The sequence below is a fragment of the Amblyomma mixtum genome, chromosome 1, assembly GCF_055824585.1.
Source record: "Amblyomma mixtum isolate Tamu chromosome 1, ASM5582458v1, whole genome shotgun sequence".
Taxonomy (NCBI): Eukaryota; Metazoa; Arthropoda; class Arachnida; order Ixodida; family Ixodidae; genus Amblyomma; species Amblyomma mixtum.
This window is the reverse complement of record NC_143012.1, coordinates 37,236,666-37,262,935: the sequence shown is the minus strand read 5'-3', so window position 1 is coordinate 37,262,935 and position 26,270 is coordinate 37,236,666. Positions and strand designations below refer to the sequence as shown.

Here is a 26,270-nt window from a genome sequence, read left to right as displayed (position 1 = left end):
AGTGACGGCTCCGCTGCGCTACGAGTAGCGCCGACAGCCGTACAAGCACGTCGCACTCTTGATTTTAGCATTGGCTCCTTCCTCAGAACAGAGATAGAAGGAAGAAAAAAAAAAGGAAACAGGCACTTCTAAGAAAAAAACTCGAGTTCGCGTTGGTCGAAGATAACACTTCCCACCAATCGGTTTCCTCACAGGTTACAATGCCCACTGCCAATGCTTCCCGTCGCGCTTGTAACGGTAGCGCGCACTCAATCAGCACGATAACCAGCGAGAGAAAGGAGGTTTCCGCGCGACACTGAGGTATTGCATGACATGCATACTTGCGTAATCTTGTGCAGTGCAACGAAAGGTGGACGTGTGCCTACAGCCTTACAAAAGGGCACCGAGAATTGCAGGCCTCGGCATTGTTCGTACTGTGCGTACAACTGCGCATGCGTCACACATTTGTTCTTTAGACAGGCTTTGGGACGTGTGTTTTACCTTTCTGTTCAAACGCGAGCTCAGCCTGGGAACTGACAACTCCGAAGAACCAATTTCGATCAACATGAAACAAGTCGGTTCATTGCGGAAACAAAGAAGAAAAGAAAATAGTTGTTTCTATAGTCTTCGGAACGCGCGCGTTGTTTTTGATCCTCCTTTACATTCAGCATAACCGCCTGTAACATGTTCTCTGTTTATGTAAAGAACATTACATCTTTATTTCTTCGTACAGTCCGCTTGCGGAAGGCCGCCGACTTTTAAGACAAAATTGATTTTTTGTTTTGTTTTTTAGGAAAATAAATGGCGCAGTATAACTGTCTCCAACCTCGGTGGACACCGTACCGCGCCGTAAGGGAAGGGAGGAAGGTTGGAGTGAAAGAAGAATGAGGTGCCGTACTACGTGGAGGGTTCCGGAATAATTTCGACAGCCCGGGGATCTTTAACGCGCACTGACATCGCACAGTACACGGGCGCCTTTTTGCGTTCTGCCTCCATCGAAACGCGAGCCGGCTTGGTCGGGTTCGAACCCGGGTACTCCGGCTCAGTAGCCGAGCGCCCTAACCACTGAGCCACCGCGGCGGGTTTAAGACAACACAACGTTTAGCCTTTCTGCTTTCACCTATAACAGCCCAATGTGCACAAACGCTCTTCGGGACGTCCTGGGGACGTTTGGAACGTCCAGTGCAGTTTCAGTGCCCAATGGGAGTCAGGCAGTGCGTATAGCGAGAAGTGTATATTTACCAACGTTTTCCAAATAGATTTCGCCCTACTACTACATACTCTTGAAATAACTGTTCGCGTTTGAATCCAACTGGGTAGCACACGCCTTCTTCACAGAACGTCCCTTTCCCTCGAACGCCTATCTCGACCTATCTCGAGCGGTTGTGCTTCGGCCCGCACGGTATGAGACACCAAGCCGCTCTTCCATGCCCGCTCTCCGTCGGGCCAAGCGTAGCAAGACGTCTTATCAGGTGCGCGACAGCTGCTTAGCCCAGCCCTCTCCCCTCCTCCTTTCCCCCTTCCCGATTGCGGCTGCCGGACCGACAATGGGGCGGTGACAAGCGGCCGTGTCTCGTCTTCGACAGGCGCCGAGCGAGCGAGCGCGAAGCCGAGCTGCGGAGCAGCGGCAGCAAAGCAACGGAGGTGCCGCAGGATAAGCAGGTGTAGGCTGACGGAGTCTCGACGTCGGAGACTTCCCCTTCCTTCGACGGAAAAAGAGTGCACGCGTGTGTGTGTGGGTGTGCGTGTGTTCGCGAATCGCCGGACGCGGGAGCGACTATGGATTCGTCTTGCAGCACGCTCGATGGCGTCGGCGTCACCGTGCTGTCAGGTGAGGTGCGTAAATTCACACCTCTCCGTTGCGACGACACGTGGGGAGGGGTGAGATTGGGGGAGAGGATGCGGAGGCAGTAAACACGCCGCTGCTGTTCTCAGGTAGAGCGGTGTTTGGAGTCCGAGGTTTCTCGTTCCGTACCACGCCGGGTGTTCGGCGTAGGGATTACGCTGGCGTGGCTCAGTGGTTATGGTGCTCGGCTGCTGACCCGAAAGACGCGGGTTCGATCCCGGCCGCGGCGGTTGAATTTCTTTGGAGGAGAAATTCTAGAGGCCCGTGTACTGTGCGATGTCAGTGCAGGTTAAAGAGCCCCAGGTGGTCGAAATTTCCGGAGCCCTCCACTACGGCGTCTCTCACAGCCTTAGTCGCTTTGGGACGTTAAACCCGATAAACCAAAACAAACCGATTGTATACTGTGTTTTCGAAGGAACTGAAAACAGGGAGCTAGGACCATCTCTCCTACCACACAACACATTAGTCTACGTCGTGTCCGCGGTTTCATTTGGCTTCCACTACGCTACGTATATATGTGTGCAGCTAATCAAAATGTTAACTTAAATTTATTCGGTTTTTCACCGACAGGACAAAGGACGCCGAAAAAAAATGGGCCCAAAAGCGGAACACCGCAGATTTTTTTGCATCGTGTCGACTTTTGAGGAGAGTTTGCTCGCCGGTGATGCATCGTGAACAGTTGCAATCTTCCGTCGACGTGCGCTTACGAAGCTTTTGTTTGCAGTTCCTTATGGCCAGGATTCTTAGGTGCGTCTTCGTCCGCTGTTTGGGCGTAGAGTCGCCGAGAGCTATTTAGTCTCCGAAGACTACAACCAAGTGAAGCTCAAGGGCTGATGTGGAGAAAGAACGTGTTGTGTGGGGAATACATCTACAATTCGTTAACGCTACACGGCTGTGTCGTACAATGCTGGGCAGCGATAAAAAGCGCGAAGCGATAACGAAAGTTACAAGAACAGGCGTATCACTCCAGTTATTTTTGGGAGGCGCTGCAGAGTGGTCTCCGCGAAACATTTCATTGTCGCAGCGTTTTTTGATGGACAAGGACTTCTGTTGAGGAGATTCGCCTGGTATATCAGTATAAACAAGATAAGGGTACATCTGCTCCGGTTGTCTCTCTGTTGTCAGTTTATGCCTTTTCACTGCTGTGTCACAACATGTTGTTGTCATCCACATTGAAAAGAGATATTTTTATCTTATGTTATCATTATACCTAAAGGCCAAGGGGCACTGCATTCCGCGGGTGCAGTGGAGAAGAGGTTACGGACAGCCTTTGTGACAAATATACAGGCCCAGGTGCTTGTTTCCAAGCCGTGTGGCGGGGCTCTTTAGCACATCTGACAGCCCTAAGCTTCCACCATGTGTTCACACTGAGTGGAAGCTTAACTGCTAACTGTGGAAGCCGTTTTGTTGACACATGGTGTCAACACATGGTGTTGACACAGCATGTGTTGACACATGGTGGACAAACAACTGTCTTTATTCAATTCTATATGTGTGTGTGTGTGTGTGTGTGTGTGTGTGTGTGTGTGTGTGTGTGTGTGTGTGTGTGTGTGTGTGTGTGTGTGTGTGTGTGTGTGTGTGTGTGTGTGTGTGTGTGTGTGTGTGTGTGTGTGTGTGTGTGTGTGTGTGTGTGTGTGTGTGTGTGTGTGTGTGTGTGTGTGTGTGTGTGTGTGTGCGTGCGTGTGCGCGCGCGCCGCGATAGAGAGAGAACAGAATGAGAGCATTGGCATTGGCGTTCACAACGTTGCTGACTCCGGTGATTTGCTGACTCGGTGATTTCCGTTGCTGACTCCGGTACCTGGCGGGGTGTCCACGTTAAAAAAAATACGTGCTTTCGCACAATATTCTGTGATTAGAAATGGTAAACCGCCTGTCAAAATTTTTGTTAACCTAGTTGCGTTAAGGAGCCAATATGCACAGGGACTTCAGCGAAGGTCACTCGAAACTGTGTGTTTTTAGCGGTGCAAGTGCTTCCAAAGAGCCAGCTAGCGAGGAAAAACTGTCCCTGAAGGCAAATTTTTGTCCGCAGGAGAGACCTCTGAAGGCAGAATGTGTGCAAGCGTTTCGTAATGGATTTCGTATTGTCCTTTTGTGTCTCTCAATATAGTGAGCAGTCGTCTGCACGTGCGAGACCGGAGCGAGACAGCTGTGACCGGGACCATTGTGTTCTTAACGCTACGCGGTCATCTTCTGGCTGTAGCCCCGACTATGACCTCAGCCACTCTGCTTATGTCTAGAAGTAGAGAAAAAATACTCTCTAAACACAAATACGCCTATATGGGAGTAAAAAACGAGTAAAGGGTGTGCGCTAGAGGACAACTTTGCACCCTTTTTACTCCCTTTTGTTTAGAGTGTTCGATGAATTATTCCTATAGCATCGAAAATCGAGTAATCCAAACCACAAGGCAGCATTAGTGCATGACTCTAATATTTACCCTCGATCTTCGCTGGAACGCCCACATAGATTTTATGTGCCCTGAAACCCTAAATGCACTGTGGACGTCTAAGGCAGAATATGTATCGTTCAACCCCGAAAAAAAATGTCTAGCGTGCAAAACATTGATTAGACAGATTATATAATAAGCAAAAATTGTCTGAGACCTAGGCACGTAAAACAACCGTTCAAAAATTTAAAACGTCCAGCTGCTTGCTGCTAGGTTTATACTTGTTAAATATCGACAATATATTGTTACGTGACGGCCAGCTCATCCTAGCTCTCATGGCTCAGAAGCTCATAAACCGCTTCTGCGGTTCCGCGAAATCCTAATTTATTATTGCGAGAGCCACCGTCTCTACCCGGCACCTGCCAAGGGGCTGAGTAAGGCGGAGGAGCGAACTCTGCGGCGCCTGCAGACAGGAACCCTTCTCTGTCCTGCAATAGCAAAACACTTCGATCCGAACACAGATGGGCGCTGCCCGCACTGTGGAGAGATCTGCGATATCTTTCACATGGTGTGGGCATGTACTCAGAATCCTCACCTTCCCCCCTCCCCCACCCCCACCCGAGAGGCATGGGAGACTGCCCTCCTCAACTGCTCCACACTGGAGTCCCAAAGGGCTCTGGTCAAGCGGGCGCGAGACGGGGCCTCGTCATGCGGTGTCCCGGACTAAGGATACCGACCATGCAGCAGGGTTTTTTTTTTTTAACCCTCAAGCTCTCTTTGATTAAAGTTTTTCACCACCACCACCACCACCGAAGAATGAGGCGCTATGAACGACGGCAAAGAGATGATTTTAATGGCCGCCAATTGCCTAGCGCGAGCGCTCCGTCCCGCGCCATTGCCAACTTCGTCGTCTTCGTCACAGTATCTCCCATTCCGACTTCTGTTCTTCCGACATAAAACAAAACGTGAAAGGCTAAAGTACCTGTACTTAATAATCCGGTTAATATCGACAAATCTGTCTTTTTAGAAATCCGGTCTACTGAGACATCACGCCATTGTCACTCTGTTTAACCAAGCTTTCTGTTCGCACTTATTGTTTTAAGTACTTATTTTTCTAGAGCGATTAATGACTGGAAATCCCTACCATAAAGCTGCCTTGCAGTTTACTTCCTTGGAAGCCTTCATAAAGAGTATCGATGATATTCTTGTTCGTTGTAACTAATGAGTGTGCTTTGTTTTCAGGGTATGCAGCGTTGAGTGCCTGTTAGATATCCTTACGATTCATTGTACACGAGCTAAAAATATTATTTCTCTAGGAGTGTTGATAATAGCATGTATTGTTCTTCCATAAATACCTATTAGGATATTTCATTTGTTCTTACACTTCTCTTGTTTGCTTCCACTTCTGGATAAGCCTGATGCAGGCCTGACAGTATCAGTCCATAAAAAAAAATGTAAAAATGTATGTTGATGCCGCATGACTCGCGGCTAATAAGTATCAATGTTGGCGGCACTTTCAGCTTAAGATTTCATGGCTGCGTAATTTTGAGTTATCATTTAACAAGAAGAGACTGTCGAGGCGCTCAGTCAAGAAACAATCTACCACTTCTAGTAATCCATTGCCGCAGAGTTTTAATTAACAGGCTTTTTAAAGCCATCTGGTTTACATTTGCTGCTATTCATGCGTACAAATTCTTACTTTGCTTTTGGTTTGCTTTCTCTCCATCGACAGCGCTATTGTTTTTATTCCGTTTATAGCTAACGTCACTCGCCTTATGACTGACTTGCTTCTTCGGCGTATAGTTCTGTACTTCGTGGCGATAATAAACTTCAGTTCACTCTCTTTTCGCTCCCTTTCCGAGCACACAATAAACACAGTTGTGACGACAGTGTTCCACCACGCCCTCTACGTCATCGACGCCGGCATCGAGTATATGCTGAACATAGAGTGGCCGCCTCCTGCAGACTCACCCCTCAGAAGCGGTCAATATATGCAAGTCTTGAGCGATGAAATAGGTTCCTTAAACGAACACCGAGGACAAACCCACATTGTTTTTGTTGTTAGTAAAAATCGATTCTGTGGCCCCCTCTGGCTAAGCTGATGTTTGTCCGGCGGCAAAGGGCGCATTTATTCGTGAGAAAGTTGCATTCAAAAATTTTCCTGCCACTCAATTCAAACATGTGACGTCTACGCCAAAAAGGACTCCGTGATCACCGTTTTGAAGTGGATGGAGGTGTAGCATGTCCTCAGGGATCCGCAATATACGCATCGCTATTCACTTCCTAAATCGGCCTCTGGTGGCGACACCTGTATTTCACTTCTCGGCGTTTTATATTCTATCAAAGCTCCGTTTCGAGTAAAAATGAAGCATCTTTTTCGTTATCATAACGTAATCTATCTATAAAGGCCAACTTGTTCTTACTGTCCCTTTACGAGTTAAAGTTCATCCCGAACGCTGCCATCGAGCGCCTGTTGTCTTTCTTTACTCAACGCGCAGCGTGCACGAAGCCAACCCTCGGCCATTTCCCGACGTGCGGTGTCGCCGGTACGGAATACAATGTTATCCAGATGGGCGTGGAACGAGAAGACGGTAGAGGCTGAATAATATGTTGTCCAGGCAGGCCTCCAAGTTTCCGAGAAATAAAGTAGACCGAGAAAGAGATAGCCTCGATACTTCATCCAGTGAAGTCTCGAGGCTATCCTTTTTTCGCTCTGCACATGTGTTTATGCCGTGCATTTATGCCTTTCGTACGATAACTGCGGAGACTTCGTATGCGAGGCTGGACTGGATGCGGCCTAGTTTAATCCTTTAACGTTAACTTCTATGTATACACGTTTTTTACTACTTTTTCACTTATCCAGGGGAGTAGGTGAAGCCGGCTCCATTACCTCAAATCCCATCCAAATAAAAACAAAAAAACGGCCACGATAGAATCTCAGGGCTTCTGTTGGTTCTCCTGTATGTGTGCTCGAAACACTTCTCTTGTGTACGTTAATTTCCATCCTGACGTTCCTGTCATAACCAGAGACAGCCTGTTTTTTGTGTGATTTGTCGTTTTTTTCTTTCTTACGTAATCTACGCCTGAACGGAATGCCCACTTGCAAGAGCCTGAATAAATAAGAAGCAAAGAAAACTGCATTCGCTGCGAACCCGACTGCATAGGCTTCCTCGTATGGTGTCATGAGCGAAAATAAACGACTTTCTTATTGGCGCCGTGTATAGGACGCAGTTCATGTTTTCCTGGAACCTAACTGCGCAAGGCTCGCAGAAATGTATTCCGACTGTCTGATTTGCGCTGCCTTTATCGCCGGCCCACAAGGCCTGCATGCTACACCTATCTGTACGCACATTTAGGTACGGTATAGCATTTAGGCCATATTTCTTCACCTTAGCTAAAGCCAGTTTTTCTTTCTCATGCTGCTACGGAAATGTGGTTGGGGAAGCGAATGTGGTAAGCCGCGTCGAAGAATGCACAAAAAAATGTCTATTTGAAATCCTTTTTTTTTTGCAGCATCTGGTTGAGAGGCATGTATAGATGAGGCCCATAAGATGTGCATGTATGAATAAGGCTCCGCACTTTTATTGCTGGCGTTAGGCAGCCGAGCCCGAGGCCACAGGTTCGATACCGATCGCAGAGGTCCGCATTTCGATAGAGGGCTAATACGAGAATTATTGTGTGCTGAAATGGGTATAACATCCCAAAGTATATTGGTTTAAAGTCCCAAAGCGACTCAGGCTATGAGGGACGCCGTAGTGGAGGGCTCCGGAAATTTCGACCACCTGGGGTTCTTTAACGTGCACTGTCATCTCGGTCCATATCAGGTAATACCACGTGATAGAAGTAATTACACGGCCCTCCATTATACGATGTCCCTAACAGCCCACTATGTTTTATTTTCCCGAGCGAGATTAATCAGTCAATCAATCATTCGATCAGTCAATCAATAACTCAGTCAGTCAATGAATTAATGAATCAATCAATCAGTTAACGTCACACAACTGCTACTAGCCTGAAATCGACCCGGAGCCCTCCTTTAATACGTCCATCAAAGCCGAGGACGTGAAACTTTCAGACGTAATTAAGAGTACACATTATCATTTGACACCATAAGCTGAGCCTTCGTTCTATTAGCTGCACCAGGGACAACAGTTGTGGCCAGGTAGAGATGGCCATTTAAGTTTTAGGCTGGAATCCGGCATTACTTAGAATCCTGAGAATCATTCATTCTGGCAGCGGATTCCTAAATTTTAAGTTCCATGGGGAAGAGGACAAAGTCGGGCTGGTTGCTTCGTCGTCGCGACGTAGAAAATGGGGGAAGTAGCGCTTTTAAGAGAGGACATAGGAAATAATTGGGACAGGTCGACGACTGTGGCGACTAACAGCCACTGTTTATTTCTTCAAATAGGCCGGTAGTATATGAGCGACAACGTGAACAAAAACAAAATTGACTGGCGGTTTACCATTGCTAACCACGAGATATTATGCGAGAACAGTTTTTTTTTTGCAGGTAGACACCATCGTCACGTACCTGAAAGCGCGGTTGACGTGTCCGCTGACCCAGGGAGCCAGTTATGCACGTCTTCAACTTGTTCATCATCATTGCCAATTTACGCAATGTACGCCGGCGGCCTACGCTCCATTGCCGTGTTTCTGCAGCAATGTTGCCAACGCCAGCGCTATTGCTGTAAAAGTTGTCCACGACAACGCATGCAGCGCACATCTTTTTGTGACTACCGCCGCATAGCTCAAAGCGCGAATATTAGTTTGATAGTACTATTAGTTAATGGAGAATACGATGTGCAGAGCACAGCGCCAGAGTGTTGCAGCTTAGCACGAGGCGTGATCGGCTGCGGCGATAGCACAGTGCCCTCATGCATTGGACAGCGAAGCTGAGCTGTTCGCATCGCCGCGGGTTCAAAACTCATAAGCGGCAGTATTTCTTTTATTTACATACGGCTTGCCCAAGGTCACCCTGAAGGTCAAGCTTCACACAAACCGGTTAGCCAGTCTGACCTATTGAAGCAGTGTTTTCACACAAAAACAAAGATGGCGGCTACAAAGTGGCACGACGCAGAGTCACTGACACTGCGTGGTCTATAAACGCCAGCTCACGAGCTGCCTTTCAATGCAAGCGAACAAGTGCCCGTGCTGTACAATGTCAGTGCGCATTGAAGAACCCCAGGTGGTAAAAATTAAGTCTGAGCACCTCACGACGGTGTTGCTCTGAGTAGGCGTGTAGGGTAGGATCTTTAAGTCCCCCATGCTCTACTGCAGAAGCGCTGACTGTCAGCGGAACAAGGTCATGGAGATAGCTGACACTGCGTGTCACCGAACGTTTGAATGTGGAAGGACTCAGATATGATCCGTGCTCGCATTGAGAAGTACCTGGAGATAAAGTTAGCGTTGCCGAATATTACCCCACACCCGATACGTGGCTTTTCCGCGATCTGTTCCTCATGCTGTTATCGTGCTTGCATAGGGGACCGTTGAAGCACCGTCCCGTCCAGGCAATGCAAAAACGGCCGCAGGAGAGCGGTATAATGTACACATCAATCAAACGGGACAGTGAACAAAAAAATAATGCACAGGCGATCGTACGAACTGATGCAATGATAGCCTTCCCGTTGCGGGTTTGAATTATATTTCGCCGTTGCTTTTACGCGGCTGGTTGGTTTTGGGAAAGGCTTGGGTTGGGTGGAGGTAGGCTGGTTGGCTGTGGATGGCGACTTCTGGACGGTGAAGGTTGATGGGTAGTGGGCAGAGGCCTTCTGAAGGGTGGGGCACCACACAACACCAGATGGACAGATTTTACCGCGATAGTGTTAAGGGCGCCTATCGGAGGAAAGAAAGCGTCGTTGATCGCGAGTGAAAAAAAAAACCACGAAAAATTACCAGAAAAGCAACCTATAGGTGGCGGGTGGGCCACGTAGGTCACGTTACCTTGTGACGTCATAAAAACTTGCCCATCGGATTCTGAGCAAGTTTCTTCATGATCATCATCCGCAGCAGCCCGACTACGCCCACTTCAGGACAAAAGCCTCTCCCGTATCTCTTCCAATTAACCCTGTCCTGTGGCAGCTGCAGTCATGCTATCCCCGCAAACTTCTTAATCTCCTCCGCCAACCTAACTTTATGCCGTCCCCTGCTACGCTTGCCTTCTCTTGGTATCCTGTCCGTTACCCTTAAGGACCTTAAGGATCTTGCCTTCGAAATGCATGGCCTTCCCAAGCCCATTTCTTCTAGGTTTCGACCAGGATGTCAATAATCCGCATTTGTTCCCTGACCCACTCTGCCCTCTTCCTGACTGGTAACGTTACTCCTATCATTTTTCTTTCCATAGCTCACTGCGGTGTCCTTAAGATCAACCCTTTTCGAGCCTCCACGTTATGCCCCACAGCTAACCGGTAATATACAGCTGTTGTACACTTTTGTTTTGAGGGATATTGGTAAACTGCCATTCATGATCTGAGTGAACCTGCCAAATTGTGTGCGCCGGGAAGCTGGATCGGCGAACATAATCGCGACACGAACGCCATCTCTGCTAAGGCTGCAGAACCTCGCCCTCCTCTTCCCGCTTCCATCCTGCTTTCCCTCTCCCATGTGGATAGCAGAGCGTGCGCTAGTACGCTGGCGTTGCGAGTTTCCCTCCTCCCCCAGCTTCCACCTTCGTGGTAACAGCTGTTGCTTCGGACGTAGCAGTAACAGCTCTTGCTGTAAAAGAGAAGCCACAGCCTCAGGTCGAGAGCAGAGTCGTCATTTTTTAATGGCGGCCGTGGGGACAAATAGTGCATTACTGAGTGGGCACATTCTGTGCTGATTTATTATCAGGCGGCTACGTCTAAAGAACGTAAATGAAAAATGCGAGTGGCCCAGTTAATGCTCAGGCACAAATTTGGCGCGTTAGCCCCACTGCCGCTTGCGAGGTAGTCCAGGTGACACGCGAGCGACCCGGCAGCGATATTGCCACGGGCCCATCAAGGAATTTGGGCTCAGTCAGCGAATCACCCAGCCTGGGTTTTAAATCAACCGCGGGGAGGGCACTATACCGAGCATTGGGGATGCGGCGTCAGTGCAACTTCGAAGATCGGTTCGACGGCCGCCGGTCGGCAGACAGCAGGGCGTAGCCGTCTTGGATGGGCGTGCGTCGTGCCAGCGTCCTTCCTATGAATACGAGTATAAGGGAGAGAACGGCGAGCGCTGCCAGAGTGTAGTGGAAGAGCATCGGCTCGCGCTCTAGCTTTGCTCCGAGGCAAAGAGGCGCGAACGCCGAACTGACTCCTACGATGAACACCGCTAGGGCGAACCTGCCTACAGAGACGCCCGAATGGTCGTGCAAGAGCAGTAGCGTCGACGGCATAACGGGGGCCATGCAAGCAGCTGCTAAGGCCGTGCCGATCCACATCACCCTCGTCTGGTAGCCGAAGGCGGAGCCGAAGCCGGTCACTGCCACGAGGAAGACGTTGCAGCACAGGAGGACGTTGAAGGAACCGTGCTGCTTGAGCCACGTAATGGACACACCCCGAACCGCGCTGTACGCGGCCCAGAAGAGCGACGTCACGTAGGCGGCCACGGTCTTGTTATGTCCCAGTAGAAGGGCAAACGCTGCGATGAGCTGGCTGTAGATGATCTCCATGGCGACTGCTACGAATAGGTAGAAGAACAGCACGACTACAAGACCACTGTAGGGTACGGTGGGGCACTGTGTTTCCATGGGCCTCAGGTCCTGGTGGCGAGGGTCGACGAAGAAGGCGACCAGAGCCAGGAAGACGATGACAAAGACGTAGATTCCCACGGCCCAGTAGGCATAGGCGACGTAAATGAAGTCTTTGTCTTCGAGACTCGTCAGGTAGGCCAGCTCCCGCTCGACGGCAGGTGGCAGGTCGGATGGCGGCTGCAGGAGGCTCCGGTGAGTCACGAACGGCTCGCCCAGGATGGGCGCCAGGGTACAGCCTATGCAATGCATGAAGCTGAGCGTCTGCAGGAGGAAGCCACTCGCGTCCCTGTGCATCGCCGATACCCAGAGTACGCCCACTGCGTACACAAGACAAGAAACGTGCTCTGTTGTCAAAGCGGACGACTGTAAAGACGTTGGGTTTTGAAACACGTGTCTGCGATTCACGACGGTGGCGCTCCACCTCACAACCTGTTGAATTTGAAGTTTAAACTGCTAGAGTCACTATTCCCAGTGACTATATAAAGCTGCAAACATCAGAGAACACCTTCCGTTAATGCGCGGTTGGCATGTGGGTTCGTGAGGACACTAGTAGAATCTATCGAGTGGCATCTTCCATTAGCTCTTCGACTTTCTGCGAAGAAACCTTTGAATAAACCTCCTTCGAGTATGAAGGTTAGGCGTTGCAAACATATTTAGGCAGAGGTGGAAGAGGCATTACTGGGCAGCGGTGGGTGCGGACCGCAACGGGTGCGGCGCTGAAAGGGGAGTGCAGCTGCACCGTGGGAGGATGGTGGCGGTGACACTTTTGCCACTATACTGACACTATTACCACTAATGGCCAGTGTGTGGGCACTGACCGATGTTGATGGCTCCCAGAGCGAAGCCTCCGAGCCCGAAGACCAGCAGGCCCTGGAAGAGCGTGTCGAAGTAGGACACGCCGAGGCAGGCCATGGCGAGGAAGAAGTCGAGCACAATGAGCAGCACCTGCGGGTTCACGGGCCTCAGGAGCACGCCACCTGGACACACAGCAGAACAGCACATCATCGTGCACCATCATCTTCATTCCGTTAACTACGGTCACTGCGAGATAAAATTCGTTGTGGCTTAGCTTGGTTAAGCCCGGTAATTGCGAAAGCAATATCCGTACCTACGCCATGGTACAGCTGGTAGTGTAGCTGGTGGTGGTGCTTGTGGTTACACTTGTGGTGATGCATCGGTTATACAATCCAATCCAAACCAATCCAATCCCATCCAAGGCAGTCCAATCCAATCCACTCCAATCCAGTCCAATGCAATCTAATCCAATCCAATGTAATCTACTCTAATCTAATGTAATGTAATCTAATCCAATCCAATCCAGTCCAGTCCAATCCAATGTAATCCAATCTAATCCAACTAATGCAATCAAGGTCAAATGAAGGTCAATGGTGGTCACAGCCGCGGCACGATGGTGGTCACCCTGGAAAGTGCAAGTAGTATTGCTTTCGCAATAAAACATAAAACGCCAGCTGCGACCACGTTATCCCCACGAGCTTCTTAATGTCGTCCGTCCAACCGATTCTCTGTCAGAATCGGGTGGACCACTATGCCACGTTTGCCACTCTTGGAATGCACCGCGTTGCCCTAAGAGACCATGGGCTATCTTCCGTTCTCATCAATGTCTGTCTATATCCATTTGTTACCAATGTTTTTTCAACATAACACGCGTTCAATTGACTGTTTTGTACCCACCCCTTATGTAATATCCCCAGTGGGTCTTTAAGGTATTAAAATGAAATGAAATTTATTTATTTATTTATTCAAAATACCCCCAAAGGCCCTCATTTGAGGGTATTACATGGGGGGGGGGAGTAAGTACAAAGCATTGTTATAAGGTTAAAAATATTGCACTAAAATAAAATAGAAATCACAAAATATTAACCATAAATACGCATTCACAGAAAGGTTCGCAACAATGCACATAACAGCAAAATTTGAGAAAAAAATAACAGCACCGCTAGAAAAAGAAAAAGACGACACTGGAAAAAGTACGCTGAAGTACAAAACAAAAAATATAAAATAAAAAGAAGACAAGGCGGAAGAAAGAACGCTGAAAAAAATACCTTTTTAGTTGTTGAAACATGAGTGCATAAGATGTTGAAATTTATTTAGATCAGATTCTGTGGCAATTTCTGATGGCAAAGCGTTCCATTCGGTTATTGTACGTGGTAAAAAAGAATAGGCATAATGGAATGACTGGCAGTTAATGCGTTGAACTTTGTAAGGATGATCGCGACGTGGAAAGATAACTGGCGGTGGCTGAAAGAATTCATCATGAAGGGAAGGATGGTGATAAAGCTTGTGGAAGAGTGATAGACGGGAAATTTTTCGGCGCAGTGCTTAGTTATCTAACTCGGCTTTAGTCTTCAATGAGGTGACGCTGGTGTAACATGAATAATCAGAAAAGATGAATCGCGCAGCACGGTTTTGCAGGGCTTCGATGTTAGTGATGATATAATTCTGATGATGATCCCAAATGGCAGACGCGTATTAGAGTTTCGGATGGATTAATGTGGTGTACGCTAGTTTTTTTACATGTGTCGCGGCCTCTTTTAAATTATGTTTGAGAAGTCCGAAAGTACGGTTAGCGGAGGCAAGAGTGAGATTAATATGATGATTCCATGATAAGTCGGATTGAAGGTTAATGCCAAGATACTTGTAACTTGTGGTGAATTCTACACTATTGTTATCAAGAAAGTAGGCGGTAGAAATACGTGGCTTGTTGGTGAAAGACATGAGCTTAGTTTTGGAAAGATTTAAAGGCATTAACCAATTAGAACACCATGCGCTTATCGCTTCAAGATCAGACTGTAGTGGCTGGCTGTCAGTGTTACAGGTTATACATCGATAAAGCACACAATCGTCAGCAAATAATCTGATTCTGGACGTCACGCAATTGGGTAAGTCGTTAATATAGATGAGGAAAAGTAAAGGTCCCAGTACACTGCCTTGTGGAACTCCAGACGTAACATTAGCGTAACATGAGTTAGAGTTGTTAACTGATGTGAACTGGATTCTAGATGAGAGAAAATCTGCTATCCATGCAATAATATTAGGGTGAATGTTCAGTTGGGAAAGTTTAAGCAACGACCTTTGGTGTGGAACGCGATCAAATGCTTTAGAAAAATCTAAAAATATTGCGTCAACTTGAAAACCAGCGTCAATCAGTGCATGAATATCGTTAATAAAACCGGCAAGTTGGGTGTCGCATGAGTAGCCCTTGCGAAAACCGTGCTGATGATCGAAGATAATGTTATGATCTTCAAGGTAGTTGATGACCTGAGTATGTATAATATGTTCGAGTAATTTACAAACTGTACTTGTTAAGGAGATGGGACGATAGTTAAGCGGAGAAGCACGATCACCTGATTTGAAAATGGGTATTATCTTAGCTATGCGCCAGTCGTTAGGAATGGTGCCAGTTGATAGCGATTGGGAAAATAATGCGGTTAACATGGAACAAATGCTATGTGATGTATTCCTTAAAATTTTATTATTGAAGCCCACATGATCAGCGCTAGAAGATGTTTTGAGATTGTTTAGTAGAGATAAAACACCAGGCTCATTGATGACTATCTCGTCCATAGTTAGTCCCACTAGTGCGCTTAATGTAGGCAAGGAAGTAATGTCTTCATCTGTGAACACAGTTACAAACGCATCGTTAAGAAGTTGAGCGCACTCTGAATCAGGGATGGGAACACCAACAGAATCTGTAAGAGTGATGTCAGGTCGAATTACTGGGTTTACCACACGCCAAAAACGGCGAATATTATTTTTCAGCATGGAAGACAAGTCATGCGAAAAAAAGTTGCGCCAAGTAGATTTTAATAGTGCCTTATAATCCCTTTCACATGCTCTGTATTTGTCATGTGAACTCACCAGACCATTCAGTTTTGCCTGTCTGTATAGTTTTTTCTTTTTGTTGTTCAGCCGCCGAAGACGGTTGGTAAACCAAGAACTGCTATCACAGGTAATGGTTAACATGGGAATGAACTGGTCGATGAGATCATTGGGGGCAGTTTTAAAAAGGATCCAGTTCTGCTCTATAGAGCGAGAGCAGAAATCATGCAAAAATTTATCAGAAAACATTAATAATTCTGCATTAATTGCATCAAAATTTGCTTTGCCGTAACATCTTATTTTCTTTTTAGTAGTTATCTTTTTACTAGCGCGAAATTTAATGTACCCAGTGATAACATCGTGGTCAGAGATGCGTTCCTCATGAGTTATGCCTGAAAATATATCAGGTTTGTTTGTGAGAACTAAATCAAGTACACTGAAAGAGGCTTTAGTTGATCGTGTTGGTTGGTTAATGAGTTGTGTTAATGAAAAATCAAGGCAAGTGCTGAGAAAAGAATGTGCTTCTGCATCTGTGTCCACTACGGAAAGTGTTGACCAATTAATTCTTGGAAAATTAAAATCTCCAAATATAATAACAGCGGAACTGGGAAAACGCGCATACATTTCACTGAGCACCCGATGATATTCATCTGAAAACGCACCAGACATGTCGGGAGGACGGTAGAAAACGCCGATGATGACACGAAATGCACCATCATTCAAAGAAACCCAAACACATTCAAGGAAAGAATCGAGAACGATAGGTGTGGCAATGAATTCTTCCTTTACCGCGATGAGAACACCGCCCCCCCTTCGCAATTGTCTATCGCAGCGAAAAAATTTGAAATTGTATGCACTGGTAAAGATGTTGACATAATGAATAGTGTCGTTCAGCCACGTCTCAGTTAGTACCACTAAAGAAGCTTGACATGAATCGATGAAAGATGATAGTGCAATACCGTTAGCTAGAACACTTCCAATGTTGGTGTACAAAAACAGCCACTCGTTATCGTTACCACAATGTAATTTGGCAGGTGAGGTGGTCGATGAACTCAGGTTAACGGAAACGGAGGGAGGACGTCATTCGCCATCCTCGCGCCCTGATACAAGAATGGCTCGACTTTCGTTGGTGTTCCACATGTAAAGATCATCGTTAACGAAGAGCTTGTTGAAAACGAGTCGCACTTTATCCCCATCTTTCTTAATAGATTTTGAAAACTGGAGAAGCTTCCGTCGCCTTTCGCGAACGGCTTCGGAGTAATCGCGCGAGATGCTTAAATTCGTGTTTTTTAACTTATAGCCGCGGCTCATGACAGTGTCAACTTCCCTTTCATTAAAAAATTTGGCTATGATAGCCCGCTTTTTCTCGGAAGAAAAGCGGCCCACGCGATGTGCTCTGGAAACAGATTCAACAGTAAGCCCAAGTTTTTCTTTACAAAAGTCATTTACGAGACGTTCAGACTCCTCCCAAGTTTCTGACTTCTCTGGATCATCTATACCGTAAAATAGAACATTGGATCGCCTAGAGCGACTTTCAAGGTCGTCAATTTTTTCCTGTACAATTGCGAGACCCTTGTCACTGTTCACCACGAACTCAGCAGATGGTGCGGTTGATAATTTCTGCTCTAGATCGTGAACTCGCTTTGTTAGTTTTTCAAAGTCAATTTTTAAGTCTGCGTGAATCTGAAGCACTTTGTTGACAGAGTCTTGAAGGACTGCATTGCTAGCTTCAAGGCGTAAGATGGAACCAGCCACAAGGTCCAGCTTTTCCTCTTGAGCCTTAGTCATGGGTCCCGGGTTTAGCTCGACATCGCCTCCCAAAACTAGCAGACACCATAAATAGGATACACCAGCGCGGAAACTTTTCAAAACATGAGGTGGCCACGACACCGCTAAAAGACAGACGTCATCGTCACGGTAAGAATAAGAATAATGAAATGAAATTCCCTGGCTTTAGCTAGAATATCATCCTCAGCGGCACAGCGAATCGGCGCAATAATGGAAATGTATTGGCAAATGCTGGTCCTGCAAAAGACCAATGTGATACCATCTATTTCCAATATTGGGCCGATTATCTGTGCTGCTTTGGGATATTTGTTCTTGCTGTGTCCTAAGATCACGCACCGTCAAATCTAAAATGCACATGGACGAAGAAGTGCTATAGCTTCTTTTCCTGTTGTTCGTTTATTAGGGGGAAAAGTGTACGGGCTCTCGTACACACTTATACAGACAGGAAGGTCTATTTGGAAGGTATAGGTACAGAAACGTTCACCTTATCGACCCGACAGTGCTTATCGCCCTGCTTATGCGGCGGAGGTCGTGCAGACCTTTCACTTGCTAAGCCGTCTTGCTTTGCGCGTGTAACTTCCTCAAGCGAACAGTGGCGTGAAAGATTACGAAAACACTTTACAAACAAAACGGGCTCTCAACTGACCTTTACTGTCAACTTCATTGCGTCGCTTAAGGACGTATTATTTATGACCGTCCTTTCGGAGTAAAAGCTAACCGAAACTAATCTTCCACTATTATGCGTAGTAGTCGATGTGTAGCACAAGGTTATGGCGTGGCGTACGAACTGGGGGCTGGGTAATCGAAGCTTGACACGGGCTTGGAAGTGTGATCGAAGGAACTTTAGTTTGTAGAAGAGAAATATTGGGCTCGTTGGTAAGGGATGCCCGCAGTATACGAGGGGGTACCCAAAAGAAACCGGACTTATTTTTGTTTGAACTTATTTGTTCACATTTTAAGCACTGACCTTAAATCTCCTTCAAAGTATTCCCCACTTGCAATGATACGCTTGTCGAATCTTTCATTCCATTTTTCAAAACATTGTTTAAATTCATCTGTTGTGATGCTTGACAGTGCCTCCGTCGTTTGTTTCTTCACCTCAGCAACATCAGCAAAACGCTTTCCATTCACCTATTTTTTCATTACATGAAACAAAGAAAGTAGCACGGGGCAAGGTCGGGAGAGTATGAGGGTTGAGGAATAGGGGTCATGCCATTTTTGGTCAAAATTGTCGTAGAGACAGGGCTGTGTGAGCAGGGGCATTGCCATGATGGAAAAACCAGTCACCCGACCGCCACAAATCTGGCCGCTTCCACCGCACACTGTTGCCCAATCTTTTCAAAACATCCAAGTAGAAAGCCTGGCTAACTGTCTGACCCTGCGGAACAAATTCTCAATGGACGACTCCTCCCACGCCGAAAAAACAAATCAGCATTGTTTTGAGGTTTGGTTTCACCTGACGGGCTTTCTTGAGGCAAGGTGAATTTGAAGTTTTCCATTGGCATGATTGTTGCTTTCATTCAGGATTCGATTCAGGAACACTTGAGTTGTCCCCATAGCATTGTCGTTGTACGTCTTTCTTAATATTTCAAGAGTTTGCATTCAACTTTTTCCGAGCAAAGATCAGAATTTCACCGGCGCACGCTGTTCACGAAAATCAGCCATTGCAAAAACGACATTCACACAAAACAGTCGTCACTCTAAACCTCTGCCTAAACTAGTCTGACCTCCTTCAACGACGGCACTCGGCTTACTGACTCTGGAATGTTCGTTCTATGCGCTCCTAGTGGCAAAACGCGGTACCACAGAAGCTTTGCCGACCAAAAAATTTAGTCCGGTTTCTTTTGGGTACCCCCTCGTACAACATCTTGTAGGCGGAATCGTACAGCATTGCCACTGGCCAATGACAGAACGCGGTATTCTTTGGTTATGACATAACAGGCTGACGGCATTTACCCTTCAATAAGTGTCCAATACAGTCCGTTCTCAGGATTTTCTCGTTACGTCACTAGCAAAGCTTGAGTGCCATATTGAGGTTACAGAGGGCAGCACGGCTGTCGCCGTTGCCACAGCAGTTACCCGAGGGCTATATTGTTCATGCGCCCTATTTAAGGCCACTTAGGGGGATCTTGGATAGGTTCAGCTCTTTTATTATTTTGTACTTGTATCTGAGAGTGGCTGTTACAAACTATTACAGCGCATGCGGTGCTCAAACATCAGCCTGTTCGGCAGTGCAGAACCATCACGGCTAGACGTGATGCTCTTACCGCGGCAACCATGCCTAGCTTGGTGACCTCTTGCATGTGGGCTTAACCCACAGAACTGCTAGCTAGCACCATAAAAGGGCTGGTTCGGTGACGTAGAGTACTACTTCTCGTAATGGTTGCTCACGTGACACCATGCGTCACATGTGAGCATGCGAAAGGTCCATCGGGACCAGAAAAACCCTCACCGGCTACGGCTCCAAAAAAGTAGCCGATTCCCCTGGCGGCTAGTAGGAACAGCCCGTGGTATAGGTCGGTGTCTAGTGTCACCGCCAGGTCTTGCAGAGTTGGGCCGAACATCGCGTAGTACATGCCCTGTTGGGTGGAAAGATAGGAGTTCGCGGAAGCATGAATGCACCACTTTGTTTTACTTTCTAGAGCATGTCAGAGATTGAGTTTGTATGTCCAACAACTCGCAGCATTATGCTGGGGTGGTTGCCAAGAAACTGGCTGAAGCTTTTAGGCGAAATAAACGCGAAAGATTCATGGGGAGCGGTGGAAGGTAAAATGCGAACTTCAAGAAGGGACAGGCCAAAGAGCACAGGGCACGGACGTTATCGATGACGGAACACATGAAAAACAGGTTTCACAGCTCACGCCTTCAACGTAATGACCTGATTTGGGTAAACTTTCCAGTTTTTTCCTCTTTCGTGCAAACCTTGACCCCGTCAAGTATTTAGCGGATTTCACGAGCTCACCGCTCTGTCCCACTCCGGACCACCCCGGATTTGTTGTTGCATTTCTTGATATCCATCCTATGACTCTCATAGACAGCCGGTTTTCAGTACGGTTCATCACAGGTCAGTTTCATCTTCTTAATTTCAGCTAATATGTCAACGACATTGCATTTGTTAATTACCCCACGCTGCTTTATTTCGCTCTCCGAATATCACTCCAATCATTTCCCTTTCCATCGCTCGCTGCGCTTTCGTTGGCCAGCTTTCTAAAAGCTGGGTTGTTATAGCCTCCATGTAGTGGCCACATTGGTGAGCACTGACTTTTTTTTTTTAAGGGACATCATTAAACACCTGCACTGTACAAATTTCGGATGAGTAATCCCAGCGCACTTCTCCACACACTTATTTGCTTGATGAAGTTGATGTTGTTATATCGTTAAGTCTCTCTCTTCTATTAACTATCGCAGTAAAAAATATATACTATATTGTAGTAAAGACTTGCCACAGCCGCAGTGGCACAGCAAAAAAGAATGCCCAAGATGGCTGATTCATCCACAGGCCCGCTTTGCGCCCATCGTCTGCGCTCTCTCTCATGAGCAGGCGGCAATATATTGTTGCGCTAATGCAGGTGATGTTGACTTTTGTTGTAATATCCAAGTCACTTTGTACGACGGCCCTTGGCGTTAAAGCACAGAGTTTCTCAAAAATCACCTAGACGTAAAGCACGCCGCACTGCACTTCACCCACAATGAGGTTTCGTATTTGGCTTGGCTATTGTTGGGCATGAAACATGGATTAAGCCTTAACAAGATGCCTCTTCTCACTGCAAAAACTCCAAGAAATGCTGTGAAAGTTTCTATACCAGCCTAACAAATTTCTGTTAAATTTATTTAAGACTACTTAAGAAATTTCAACTTCAGCCATGTGCTTGACTCACCGCTGTGGCTCAGTGGTTATGGCACTCAGCTGCTGTCCCGAAAGGTGCGGGTTCGATCCCAGCCGCGGTGGTCCAATTTCGATGGAGGCGAAATTCTAGAGGTCCGTGTACTATGCGATGTCAGTGCACGTTAAAGAACCCCAGGTGTTCGACATTTCCGGAGCCCTTCACTACGGCGTCTCTCATAGCCTGAGTCGCTTTGGGACGTTAAAACCCCATAAACCATCAACTACGTGCAGAGGTATGCTTCGCGGGCACAGATGACAATTCAGAAACAGATTTCGCGTTGTTGGCTCAGCACTATAGCCAGGCCAAATAAGAAACCTCGTCTTCCCGTCACTCCCGCGGTGGACGATGTGCTCTTTTAGAAACTCGCATACACGGTGGCGCCATCTTTCCGCCTGGGTGGAACGTTTAACGCTCACAGGTGGCTCACCATTCCGAAGAAGGTGAGGTGGATGCTGAACGTCTGCGCGGACTTGACGAGTCTCCCTCTGCGGCCGGCCTCCAGGTCGGGCTTCCTGGCTGGTGCATGCTCGAGGAATCGATCACGTCCCCACTTCTGTTCCAGCGCTTGCTTTTCCGCCCCAGCCGTGACGTCACCCACCGTCGCAGACTTCCGGGCCGTCTGTTGCGCCGACACAGGAGCACCGGAGGGCATCCCGGTCGGCAACGAGTCCGATTTAGGCGCCCTCCCGCTTGCAGGTTCGGGACCCGCTGAGTGGGGAGGAGAGCCAGATTTTACGCTCAGTTAATAAAGTGAAAAAAAATTCTAAAAGAAAAAAATGAGGGATGGTTTAGCGGAGTTAGGCCAAATGTGAAATAGGTGCGCTAGGATTTCTGTTTTCACTTCAGTTTCGGTGTTTCGGTTTCCCTGGACGGACACTTAGACTTCGCCATAAGATTATGACGCGATAGCGCTAATAGGTTAACGCCCATATATGTGGAATTGGTCATGCGAAACTTAGCATTCACAGATTGCTGGAAGTGCTTATACCACTCCTAGTGCAGTGGTGCAGCGGTTACGCAATACGTCACTGCCGCGGAAGGTGGCAGGTCCTGCCACCGGCGGAGCTTGTGAGACCCAAATTGCTCTTCCCGAGCACCTGAAGGTCACGGAGAGAGGCTTCGGGCAAACAAACGTCGGCGAAATCCGAGAAAGGTGGTTTCAGTCCTAGCGCACCAAAACAATTAGGCATTATTATAGGGGATCCTGACGTGACAAGGCCGGTCCAAAGAAACTCTCTCATTCTGGTGCAGCCTTGACCCTCACCAGTCACAGTTGTTCTGTGGAGCACGACAGATATTGTGCACGTGCAGTTGCAGTGACAAAGTCGCACACTTGTCAATGCCTTACCGCGGATCACAGAAGCAACAGGAAATAGTGCATTGCTCCCAACAGTAGACCGGCCAATTCCGAGCCCACCTGGATCGCGTGACCATAGACGACACCTTCTGTGGAGTACCTGTCGGCCTTACAAAAATTTTCGTAAACTGCCTATAGAGTCTCTATGGACAATCTAAGATCCCTCTAAAGAAATGTTTCCAAGGTCGCGACCGGCCTAGATAGCCTTCTTGGCGCAGCTCCGGCTAGATGGCATCTACATCGGCCGACACGTCAATCCACCAACCCAGGAATCTTCGCTTACAGCGAACTGTGACAATTGCGGTACCATTTACTTCGAAGAAGGAAAGCCAACTGCGCAGCTACTGCCTAAACTATTTATATATTTGGGCGCTATCAGTCCATCGTGGCGATGGCGCATGTTGTCCGCGTCCCCGTTCCTTTCATGTCAGATTTTGTAATAATCGTGACTTTACTGAAAGCTTGAAGATACCAGATAAGTATTTCTGGTTTTGTTCTTTTTTTTTCGGAACTATAGACCTTCTGGATGTCACGCTCTTTTATTGTGGCTCTGTGCGTCGAGTCAGCGAATTATTAATGTGATTGATAGCATTATATAGATCTGTCGCGTCAGCAAAAAGTATCCGCAAATTTGTCCGCACGATTACGTCGTTCTCTGAAGATAAATGCGTGAAAGTGTGAATGCGACAGATATTGTGCGATAAAATGTTGCCGCGAGAAAATTGGGTTGCTAAGGTGTAATTAGGTAGTTAATTAAACGCGAAAAAAGTGAAATAGACCTAGACGTGAAAATAGCGATGGACGTCGACATAGTACATGGACGTCATACAAACCAAGGACGTTGATAGAGTATGTGGACGTTTTGCTATCGCATTGCTCCAATGCGGGTCGCTATGCGGGTCGCCGCAGTGATCTCAAAGTTTTTTAAGGCGGAAGCCTTTAATGCCTCATCGTTGTAAGCAGGAGTTGTCGACAGAAATGTCGCGCTTTTCAATTGGCCGAAATGGTCGTGACGTCACAGCGCGCGAACTTCAAACGGGGCCAATTGTACTTTGGGTAGTAACCATGCAACCATTTAAAGGGATCGTATAGTTAAATAAATAAATGAATAAAACCGAGTAGGAAATTGGTCGAGGCGGGGAACCGAACCAGGGTCTCCGGAGTGCGAGATGAGCACGCTAACTCCGCCATGCCAGCTCGATGGTTTGGAACAAATTAAGGCGCGTCTAGCGAATACGGTGTCTTCGTTCACTCCCATCTTCCTCCCTTCCCTTACGGCGAGGTTCAGATGTTCACCGAGATATGCGAGACAGATACATTTCCTTTCCTCAAAAACCAATTTACCCACGACCAAGGCGCAGAGCCGAACTGGCGATGGCGATATGTGGACTACCTGGCAGCGTTGCACGACGCTGTCTTGTTCCACTCTTAAAGGCGAAGCTTAACATCTTAGCCACACATCAGTGACAAGCAGCAACACCGCGCTTAAGGTTTTCGCCTCACCGCACCTTATGTCAACAAAGTGGCCCCCTGAATTTTTTTTTTTTTTTCCGGCAAGACGAACCGTACCTTTCATCTCATTACGGGGTGGCGTCGCACCGGACCTCGGTGGTGTCACGATGGCCAGTGGCGGCGTCGCGACGTACGGCGACGACAGGTGTGACAACCAGCTCCGCCCCGCGGAGCCCGTTGACGGCTTGAGGTGCGCCTTGGCTGTCCCGGGAGAACCCCACTCGAACTCAGTGACCGGCGACAAATTGGTGTGCGGCGGAGTGGCCGGCTCCTTCTTCTGTTCATGCGGCGGCTGGACGATCGGCTTGCGCACCGACGCCCCGCCTATCTGCAACGGGGACTCCTCCGTCTTAGCCTGCCCCGGTGCCGCTGGTTCCGATGTGAGCATGGCGCTACGCAGCACCTGGAAACATCCGCCATTGCACATGAGGAGCTACGCCGGACAAAGGAACAAGACCGCTTGAACAGTACCAATAGGACGGTGTTCGTCTATTTGTTCCAGTCTAGTTCGCGCTAGGGTCTCAATGGGCTATGTATATGACCAGCGAGCCCAAAACAAACTTTTATGGCACTAAACTATCGCACGCCGTACCACATCGGTGTGTCTTGCCGTGGCTGCGAGGGCAGGTGTGTAGTTGTTCCGGGAAGGACAATATACTACATAGCCCCGGGTGTATAGTCTCTTTCGCCACCAGCTTGAGAGCCAAAGCCTCGTCACCCACCACGGCGGACCAGTGGCTACGACCGTTCGGATGCTGAGCCCCGCCGCGGTGGCTCAGTGGTTATGGCGCTCGGCTGCTGATCCGAAAGACGCGGGTTGGTTCCTGGCCGAAGCAATAGAATCTCGGTGGAGGCAAAACTTTGGGACGTTAAACTACAATAAACCAAACCAAACCGTTCGGATGCTGAGCGAAAGATATAGTGGTCGAATCCTTGCCAGGCAGGCCACAGTTCGATTGAGGCGAAATGGTTTGGTTTTTTTAAGGGTTTAACGTCCCAAAGTGACTCAGGCTATGAGAGACGCCATAGTGAAGGGCTCCGGAAATGTGTGTGCTGTCCGACGTTCATTGTATACGATAAAGAACCTCGGGTAGCTAAAATTAACTTTGACTGTATTCAAGCATAACTCAACAGTGTACATTCCACATCAAAGTGAAAGTGAGATATCTCCAAGGAACCATGGCGTTCACCTGTGGCAAAGCCTGCTGGTCCTTGGGAGCTGAAGGGTCCGGCTCGTAGGTGATCATGGGTCGCTCCTCCTCTTGGGAGCCCTTCCGCTGCGGCGGCTGCTTGTCGGCCATGACGTCGCTTGTCAGGGCTGGCCTAGCAGGTAAAGGTGGGTGGACCTCACAGAGGCCCCTTCCAGATACGGCTCGGCCGACTTGCCCCCCCGCGGCAGCTGTGCCGATGGCCGCCCCGCCCCGTGGCCAGCGGCGAAGACGACGACGCTGGGGCTTGTGGGAGCACTGCACAGTGTGGAATGGTTCCTCGGGGAGGACACTTCAAAACGCGGTTTACGCGCCTTTGCCCGGTGCTACGGCGCGGGCCGGTGGTTTGGCGACTGCCAGTAACGTTGGGTAAAGGTTAGCGAAGCGTTTGAGAACGGCCACTGCACTCTCACCCCTTCTTTTTCTTCGTCTTCAACGCATTCTATGAGTATGGAGAAGTGAGATCATGGATAAAACTTCGGATTGGGCTATTTGGTACATGGTTTAGGCTGCGGTGGCTCAGTGGTTACGGCGCTCGGCTGCTGGCCCGAAAGACGCGGGTTCGATCCCAGCCGCGGCGGCTGAATTTCGATGGAGGCGAAATTCTAGATGCCCGTGTACTGCGCGATGTCAGTGCACGTTAAAGAACCCCAGGTGGTCGAAATTTCCGCAGCCCTTCACTACGGCGTCCCTCATAGCCTGAGTCGCTTTGGGACGTTAAACCCCAATAAACCAAACCAGGTACATGGTTT

General features: G+C 48.1%; 2 protein-coding genes across 3 annotated transcripts in view; one reads left to right on the top strand and one right to left on the bottom strand.

Annotated features, from left to right (window-relative positions):
* Positions 1-1,535: 1,535 nt before the first annotated feature.
* LOC149366037 (1-phosphatidylinositol 4,5-bisphosphate phosphodiesterase delta-1-like) overlaps positions 1,536-26,270 on the top strand; it is a 106,077-nt gene continuing 81,342 nt past the window's right edge. The window contains exon 1 of one of the 2 annotated variants that reach the window (XM_089547848.1): positions 1,536-1,810. In XM_089547848.1, the coding sequence (XP_089403974.1) occupies positions 1,759-1,810 (52 nt within the window). In that variant the 5' untranslated portion in view covers positions 1,536-1,758. Of the gene's footprint in view, positions 1,816-26,270 lie in introns of both variants that reach the window. The other variant, XM_089547862.1, reaches the window with a different exon arrangement.
* Positions 11,007-25,645, bottom strand: LOC149366039 (sodium-dependent glucose transporter 1A-like). Its single transcript, XM_089547824.1, has 6 exons — positions 25,501-25,645; positions 24,368-24,713; positions 21,869-22,149; positions 20,007-20,133; positions 12,745-12,903; positions 11,007-12,243 (listed from the first exon to the last, which is right to left on the bottom strand). The coding sequence occupies exons 1-6, from the start codon at positions 25,609-25,611 to the stop codon at positions 11,279-11,281; spliced, it is 1,989 nt and encodes a 662-aa protein (XP_089403950.1). The 5' UTR covers positions 25,612-25,645; the 3' UTR covers positions 11,007-11,278.

Coding starts and splice junctions, on each gene's coding strand:
- LOC149366039 (XM_089547824.1), bottom strand. CDS start 25,611: ATGGCCGACAAGCAGCCGCCGCAGCGGAAGGGCTCCCAAGAGGAGGAG. Junction 24,714..25,500: donor ACCAGCAGGCTTTGCCACAG/GTGAACGCCATG, acceptor GGATGTTTCCAG/GTGCTGCGTAGCGCCATGCT. Junction 12,244..12,744: donor TCTGGGAGCCATCAACATCG/GTCAGTGCCCAC, acceptor TTGTGTACGCAG/TGGGCGTACTCTGGGTATCG.